Source organism: Monodelphis domestica, chromosome 2 (genome assembly GCF_027887165.1).
Source record: "Monodelphis domestica isolate mMonDom1 chromosome 2, mMonDom1.pri, whole genome shotgun sequence".
Classification (NCBI taxonomy): Eukaryota; Metazoa; Chordata; class Mammalia; order Didelphimorphia; family Didelphidae; genus Monodelphis; species Monodelphis domestica.
In genome coordinates, this window is record NC_077228.1 from 501580832 (window position 1) to 501589627 (window position 8796).

At 44.5% G+C, this 8796-nt stretch overlaps 1 protein-coding gene across 1 annotated transcript; it reads left to right on the forward strand.

Moving 5' to 3' along the window:
• Nucleotides 1–6530: 6530 nt before the first annotated feature.
• On the forward strand, nucleotides 6531–7886 carry LOC100022343 (acid-sensing ion channel 2-like). Its single transcript, XM_007485541.3, has one exon. It carries the CDS (start codon nucleotides 6667–6669, stop codon nucleotides 7291–7293), a length of 627 nt encoding a protein of 208 aa, XP_007485603.1. The 5' UTR covers nucleotides 6531–6666; the 3' UTR covers nucleotides 7294–7886.
• The last annotated feature ends 910 nt before the right edge of the window (nucleotides 7887–8796 follow it).

Genomic DNA, 8796 nt, shown 5'->3' on the forward strand with positions numbered 1-8796 from the left:
AACGCGCTCTTGGTATGAAGTTTGTTAAATAATGTCTCATTTAATGGGGACCCTACAACAATGGAAGCTGTAATCATTTGACCAGGACCAGAATTAGAAGAGCCTCACTTTAGAGCTGAAAGTAACCTAGAGATCATTTATACCTGATTATACAGAAAGAGAAACTGAGGTCCAGAGAGGATGGTGACATAGCTACTTACTGGTAAAGGCTGTATGTTTGATTGTTTCTGAATCTCAGTGATCCCAATTGGGGTTTTCTTGGCAAAGATACTGGAGCGGTTTGCCATTTCCTTCTCCAGCTCATTTTCCAGATGATGAACTGAGGACCAGAGTCACATGGTAGTGTCTGAGGCCATATTTGAACTCTTGAACATGAGTCTTCCCAAGTCCAAGCCCAGAGCTTTATCCACTGCGCCCCCTAGCAGCCAAGAGCGAACTAGAAACTGTAAACTGCTCCAGAAGACCTAGTCAGTTAAGCAAATGAATATTACAAACTAGATTGCTGAGAGGAATGTTTAACCTAGAGAAGAGTATAAGCTCTTTTTAAGGACTTAGAGGAGTTGTTTGTATGTAAATGGTTGCTGCTAATTACAAATGAGTCTTATCTATTCATTAAAACAGGACCTAAAGTAATGCTTCTTGGAAACTCTTTATGAACCATTAGCTTGAATTACCATATGTCTTAGACAGTAATAAAACTGGATTCCTCTTAAAATATCCTGTAATTCAGACTTAATTTCAGATCTACATTTCCCACTGCTTGTCTCAGAACCTTCTGCCATACTTGATCCCACTAGGGTCATTCATTGACTATCAGCGGAAAGACAGACCATCATAGGACAGAGAAATCAGGGCTGTGGGAGTTTTTTTTTAATTTTATTTTTTATTCTTGAATCTTGGATATGAAGGAGAAATCAGAGATCTGACTTAGATACCTTGTCTGAAAGAAAATGCAGGATACATTATAGTGGGGCTCTTGGTCCAACATGATTCCACAGTGTAATTTGGTAGTTCCAAAATATATGATCAAAGACTGTATTAAAAGCATAATAATTTTTCATGGTAGGGAGTGGAAGGTCTTATGCAGTGGTTACATCAAATTTAAAGTTGTTGTTCAGTCATTTCCAACTCTTTGTGGCCCCATTTGGAGTTGTTGTTGTTCATTCATTTCTGACTCTGATCCCATTTGGTGATATTGTTCAATCATTTCTGACTCTGATCCCATTTGGAGTTGTTGGTCAATCATTTCCGACTCTTCGTGACCCCATTTGGAGCTGTGGTTCAATCATTTATGACTCTTTGTGATCCCATTTGGAATTGTTGTTCAGTCATTTCCAATACTTTGTGACCTCTTTTGGGGTTTTCTTGGGCAAAGATACTGAAGTGGTTTGACATTTTCATCTCCAGCTCATTTTACAGAGGAGGAAACTAAAGCAAATGAGATTAAGTGACTTGCTCAGGGTCATACAGCTAATAAGTGTCTGAGGTTAGATTTGAACTTTGTGTTCCTTGACTCCAGATCCAGTGCTCTATCCAGTGTGCCATCTAGCTGCCCTGCATTTGGAGCATTTTGGTTCAGTTTGGGCACTCCATTTGGTTTTGAGCACTCCATATTTAATTTTCTAGATTGTATTCAGAAATGAGTGACCAGAATTGTAGAAGACTTCCAGATTACAAAAATGCTTAGTTGAAAGAACTGGGGATTTTTTATCTGGAGAAGAGAAGATTTGGAGACAAGCTAGGATGGAGGGAGAGATATAGTAGCAGGTTTTCAAGTATTTAAATGGAGGTTAGATAGAAGAAGGATTAGATTTTCTCTGCTTGACCCTATAACAAGTGATTTTAACTTGAGGTTGGTGAATTCAAGAAAAGGGAAAATGGCTGGGCTTAGGAATCTTAGAGGGGGAGATGGCCATCATTATGAGGATAGAGTCAAGGGATCACAGAGAAAGGGGATAGAGTTCCACTCTTGCCACTCCTATAGTCTTTTTTCTAGAATCTTTGCTATGCTTAGTAAATGAAAAGAAAGGAAGGTTTGATTCCCATGATTACCCAGCTATAACCCTCTAGTAGTAGAAAAATCATTGGAGTTAATATAAGAAGACCTACTATTTCTATAAAGTTGGGAATGTTCTTTAGACCTCAGTGTTCTAGTTTTCAAAATGAGGTTGTTAAAATGATCTCAGTCTAAGGTCCCATCTAGCTCTAAATCTTGTGGTATCCCTTAAATAATGAGGTAAGGCTTAATTAATCCCATCATTGCCTGACCCATTAACATTAAAAATTTTTCTGCCTTATTTCTGAAGGTTTAAGCTCCCCATCTTAGCATAAATAGGATCATAGATTAACAACTAGAAGGCATCTCAGAGGTCATCTTATCCAATCATTTCATTTTCTAGATGGGGAAACTGAGTTCTGGAGAAATTAGAAGGAGACATGCCCAAGTCTTGAATGGTAATATTGTGATTCAAATCTAGATCCTTGGATAACAATTCTAGCACTGTTTACACCAATAGTGTCAACAAATAGAAATAGATCCTTTGTGGCTGCATATTGAGTTAGAAAACCACAAATTAACATTATCTCTATCATTATGTTTTATTTTTATTTATTTTGTTAAACACTCCCCAATTATATTTTAGTATCATTTAATATCATTCTGGCTAACCTCTGGTTTTGTGGGCTGTAGGCCAAGAATTTGACAACTCAGATTTATGTGTATCACATTGCCTCTCATTCCTAAATCTTTAAGGTAGATGAAAAGCAAGGCTTCAAGAGGTTAGTTACTTACTTGGCCAATTTAGCATCCAGGTTCAAACTCCTCTGAGAAACAGAAAAGGTAAAAAGATTTGAAATGGGGATTGGAGGAGGAAAACCTGTAATTTTGAAATGGGGATGAAGAAATTTAAGTCACCTTAATCCCAAGAACTCTTTTGAAGAGTGTGTCTTTCAGTCAAATCTTCCTGAGTTCAAATCTAACCTCAGGCACTTACTATCAATGTGATCCTGGGCAAGTCACTTCATCCTGTTTACTTTAGTTTCCTCATCTGTAAAATGAACTGGAGAATAGCAAACCATTCTACTATCTCTGCCAAGAAAACTCCAAATGGGATCATGAAGAGTCAGATACAATGGGAATAACTGAAAAATAATAAAAAAAAATGACCTGTGACTGTGAGACTTTTTTATAGTCTATGTTAGGAAGTCATATCTTCTTGGGAACTGCATTGGGGATCTGTATGGACACTCTCTTTCTGGCTAGAAGTGTAGTTGCTGCCATGAAGATTTTGTCCATGTTGTTATACCTTTCAAAGTGACCTTAGCAATTTATAAACCCAGTGGCTATCAACTTAAGGAGAGCCATTTCTTTCTTGATATAGGTAGAATTTTATTTAAAAATTTTAAAGTCAGTTCAAAACTAAGGAAAGAGGAAAGAAATGCTTGGTAATTGTCATGAGGGTAGGAAGAAGATCAGGCCATCAGAGAAAAACCTTTGGGTTTCTGGGTACTCTTAGTTAGATATCAGAGAGGAATCATTTCATAATTGTGATCAACAGAAGCTCATAGCCCCAAAACACATTCTTATGAAAAGAAAATTAACCTGGCACATTGGAAAGATCATTGGATTTCAGATAAGCTGTCCTGAGTTTGAATCTTCCCTCAGTTACCTATTTATTACTTTGGACAGGTCCCTTCAGGTCTAGGAACCTCAGTGTTATCCATTAGAAAACAAAGCTTTTGAACTTGATTTTTTTTTCTAAGATCCCTCTATGATCTGGTTGCAGTCCCCATTTATATGTCTTATCTCCATACACATCCCAATCCTTTAACATATCAGGGACTTGGGGAATGGAGACCCCATTGAAGTTATCTAGCACTTGACAGCCAGTGAATGTAGTGAACAGAAAATAGGTCTCAGAGTCCCAAAGTCCCGAATTCAAAGTCCATCTCTGCCATAACAGGTGGGTGAACCCAGGCAAGCCATATTACTTCTAGGTGCCCCAATCAACTTTCTGAGATCATTGGTTGTAGAAAAGCTTCTGGTCTGCTTTGCTAAAGGAGGTGACTTCATCTGAAGTTGTAAAGGGAGCTTCTCCAAGGAAGTTCCTTGTACAAATCAAACCACAAATCTAGTTTTAAAACATAGAAAATCATATTAAGAGATGAATATGGGGGACAACTCAGTGGATAGAGTCAGGTCAAGAGATAAGAGGTCCTGGATTCAAATCTAGCTTCAGACCCTTCCTAGCTGTTTAAGTCTAAGCAAGTCACTTAACCCCCATTGCCTAGCTTTTACCAATCTTCTGCCTTAGTATCAATACTGATTCAAAGGTAAGGTTTAAAAAAAATTAATATGGGACTTCTAACAGAACTTGCATGTCAAGAAAGGAGAAAGAATAGACAAATTCAATTCACATCCATAGAAAGAGACTTAGCCCCAAATTTCAGCCTTACATTAAAGATGAGAGAGGCTAGATGGGCCAGTAAATCACATGGTCTGTTTGGAGTGTATGTGAGGCCAAACAGGGGGAGTTTCCTGCTTGGTTCTGCTGGGGGTGTTATCATTCTCATTAGCAAACTTGGTATCAATAAATAAGCATTGAGCACACAATGCCACTTGCCGCTCCAAAAACTGACTGAAAACCATCCCCTATTTGGATTGACTTCAGAAAAAGGCCAGATTGGATCCAAGACACTCCAAAGCAGATCAAAGCAAGGAGAGAAATGATCTCAGCTGCTCTTCTCTCTTCAAGCATCTTTCCAAGACTGTTAGTGAGGTCTTGGATGCAGCTAAGAGGGGAGCCTAAACCCTTAGAAAAGAATGCCCTAGAAAGGCTGGGAAGAGGCTGTCAGGTTGGCCAGAGAGATTATCCATTAGGTATCTATTATACCTATTCTATATAATATAGTCTATATCTCTATGATATGGATAGAGTTAAATAGATAGGAGATGTGGCATTTCTTTCTAAGCTTGGCAGTGCAACCTTAGGTTGGATGTTTAACCTCTCTGTTCCTCTTTCCCTTGGAAGGCAACAAGGAGGCAGGAACACTTTGCCAGATCTGTCTGAATTGACTCCTCACTCTTGAGCCCTGGCATGGAGCAAGGAGCACCCATTTGCCAGCTGGAACTTGATGCCAATAGAGTTTTGGAAACCCAGAGGTCAAATCAGAGCCTCATCCCTCTCTTCAATCCACAGCTGTGCTCCCATCTGGCAAATCCTTAGGAAAACACACACACACACACACACACACACACACACACACACACACACACACACACACGCTGAGTACATTAAGCCCTACCTGGATCCCCAGCTGTCACATTCTTTTTCAGGTACCACTTCTTCTGCCAGATCCTTAATGGGAATTGGGGGACCACCTGTTGCGATGTCTCCCGCTATGAAGGGGAGGAAGGAGGGAGAACCTGACCCCTCCCCCCAATGCTAGGGATATCTGTCAACTTCTTCCTTCTTGAGCATGACTGGGTTTTGGTCTGTTCTCCTTAGCTCCATTCTTCCCAAAACCCAGGGGAAGGATCTTTGCTAGGAACAAAATGGTGCTTCTGACCTCGTCTCCCAACTTAGATCCAGTCCCCTTGCAAAAGGCTGGAGCCAAAGCCCTTCCGTTTAGGCAAGCATCCCGTGGAAGAAATCAATAAAGTGCTCACCACGGGCTGACTGTTGCCCACCTCAATCTCGTAGCTACTCGGTTTCCTGGGGGAGAGGCAGAAAGAAGGTAAAATGAAACTTTCTACCTGTGCCTAGCATCCATAACCAGAAATCCCTCCCTTTCCCCACCTCCCCAAGTCGCTGCGTGGGAGTGGGTAGAGGGGAGCGCTAGCTAGGGAGTTCTGTCTCTGGATCCCTTCTCTCCCTGCTTACGATTATGATTTTTTTTTTTTTTTGGAGCCTCTTGCATCCCTCTCCCCTGCTCCTAGATCAGCAGCCCTCCTTCGTCTCCGAGGAGGCTGCCTGCTGGCATTTGGAACACTGCCCATCAGAGGAAGCTGGGTAGGAGGGAGGGAGCCAAGGAATGAGCAGGGAAAGGAACAGGGTTCCAGAGTCCAGAACCAGGGGTGGGGGGAATAGAGCGAATCCAGCCGGTCTCACTGCCTGCCGTGGGCTGTGCTGATGCTCTGCGGTACATCAGTGCATCCAGGCTGACATCCCTATAGATGCTTAACACAGGGCATTATGCACTGGTTAACAGGCTGGGAGCTGCTGAGAGACTTGTTTTAAGCATTCTCTCTTGCTTGCTTTTAATCTTGTCTCTAGTGGTGTGTGTGTGTGTGCAGGGGAAGGACTTTATTTCCATTGGCTAAGCCCTCCCTTCCCACCCACATCTCTTCCACATCACCTTGGTGTCTCCCCCAAATAAAACCAGCCCTCCTTATCGCACGGAGGAACGAGGTAGAGTTTGAATGGATTTTATATAAACACTCACCCTGCCAAGCGACCGCTGAGCTCCCAGGATAAACTCACAGCATCTGGCCTGGTTCTCTCTTTCTGCTCCCTCCCCCCCACCATTCCCCCTCCCTTCCCTTCCCCTACCCCACTCCATTCCACTCACAAATAAGGGTTTAAACATACTCAGGGGGATTCAAAACTCTCCCTCTGTCTCAATTCACCAACCTGAACTCAGTTTCAGGATTCCAAGCAGGTCCCGATGGATCTCAAGGATAGCACCAGTGAAGGCAGCCTGCAGCCGTCCAGCATCCAGATCTTTGCCAACACGTCCACCCTCCATGGCATCCGGCACATCTTTGTGTATGGGCCCCTGACCATCCGCCGCGTGCTGTGGGCTTTGGCTTTCATGGGCTCGCTGGGCCTGCTGCTGGTGGAAAGCTCGGAGCGCATCTCCTTCTACTTAACCTACCAGCATGTCACCAAGGTGGATGAAGTAGTTGCCCACAGCCTGGCCTTCCCGGCTGTGACATTCTGCAATCTCAATGGCTTCCGGTTCTCCCGCCTCACCACCAATGACCTGTACCATGCTGGAGAGCTTCTGGCCCTGCTCGACGTCAACATGAATATCCCCAATCCACACCTGGCTGACCCCACCGTACTGGAGGCCCTACGGGAGAAGGCCAATTTCAAGCACTACAAACCCAAGGTCTTCAGCATGAGAGAGTTCTTGGAGCGGGTTGGGCATGACCTGAAGGATATGATGCTCTACTGTAAGTTCAAAGGACAGGAGTGCGACCACCAGGACTTCACCACCGTGAGTAACTTGGTTTTCAGTTCTCTTTGGGCTTTCCATTCTTGGCCAAGAAGGGCTCTTGGGGAGCTCTGATGACTTGGTTTGGTTTTGAGGTCCGCCGATACGCTAGAGCAGGGTGGTAGGCCATGCCTATGGTGAAAGCTGTGAGCAGGGCCAGGCCAGTTGGGCAGCCAGGTGAGTTTGGCAGAGTTTAGCTTGCCATTTACCAGATTTGTGGAAAGGAGAGCAGCCTGCGGAGTTCCAGCATTCTGTCCAGAATCTTGTAGTCTATGAAGGGAGTCCAGAAGGGAGCTGGAGGTCAGAGGACCTCTGCCTTGGAGAGGATCTCTGTGGCACTGCATCCCCGGCAATGTGGAATTGCCCTTCTACCCCTCTGGTAGGGAAGAGTCCTGAACTAGCTCTCCAGAAGCCCCTCGGTGCCTGAGGAATCTGACTGTAATGCTTCAGTAGTGGGTGATGTGGTAGCTCTCTCTCTCTTTCTGCTTGGAAGTGGAAGCAGTCAGGAGGCAGCAATCATAGGCAGAATCGGCTGGAGCTTCTGGGCATGGGGGCAGGGGGCACAGTAGGAGAACACACAAGGAGAGTGGCCTGGTGCTGAGGGGATGGTTCAAGTGGCATCTCTGCCTTGGCACCTAGATGATGCTGAGATGTGGCAGAATATAAGGATCGTTGGCTTTCTTGTCTGCATGGAATTTTGAGCTTGATGTGGGGGGAGAGGAGAGGACAGGAGAAGAGAGGGGTGGAGAAGAGAGAAGAGGAGAGAGGGGAGAGGGCATCCAGACCTCCCTCCATCCGCTGCAAGGTTCAAATAGAGGGGATTCTCCAGGACACAGAGAGAGAATTTCCAGGCATGGACTAAAGCGAAGGCTATTCACTTTAGATCTCCTCTGAGGGTGGAGTAGCTCTGGCTGGTCCCGGAGCTCAGTCTGATGCCTCTCCTCTGTATGTACTGTAATGTAGCAACGTGATAGGAAGAAGAAAAAACGAAAAAGCGGTGGTGGGCTTTGACAACTGTGCAGGACCAGGGAAGAGTACAGAGCTGAATAGGGTAAAAAGTAGAGGGGGGTGTTTCTCATATTCAGGAAGGTGATGGCGGGAGGGGGAGGAGGAAGGCAGAGGAAAGCAGGGATGCTGTGGAGGGGGGTGGGGGCTGTGGATGTGAGGTGGGAAGGGGGAGGGGACGACAGGGGTGAACTCTGACTGGGAAACATCCTCTGATTACCGTGGTAATAGACTGCCAGGCATCTATTCTCAGAATAGGTCACTGGGAAGAAAGCTGCAGGAATCTCATTGAACGGAAGCCGGTCAGAAGGCTTTCACTCTATGAATCGCCCCCATTCTGAGGGTTATCCAGGGATTTAGCTTTGCAGTGGTCCTTCGGCCGTACTGGGGAAGATCAGAAGCTTTAGGAGCTGCTATTCCCTGAGCTAAGACTGGGCTGGTTTTTTGGAACACCAAGTGCTTGAGTCGAAATGGGAGTGGATGCTGTCACCACGATTTGTTTTGGCATCCAAGGTGTGTGTGTCTGTGTCTGTGTCTGTGTGTGTGTTGGGGAGTATTCTCTGCTTATTTAAG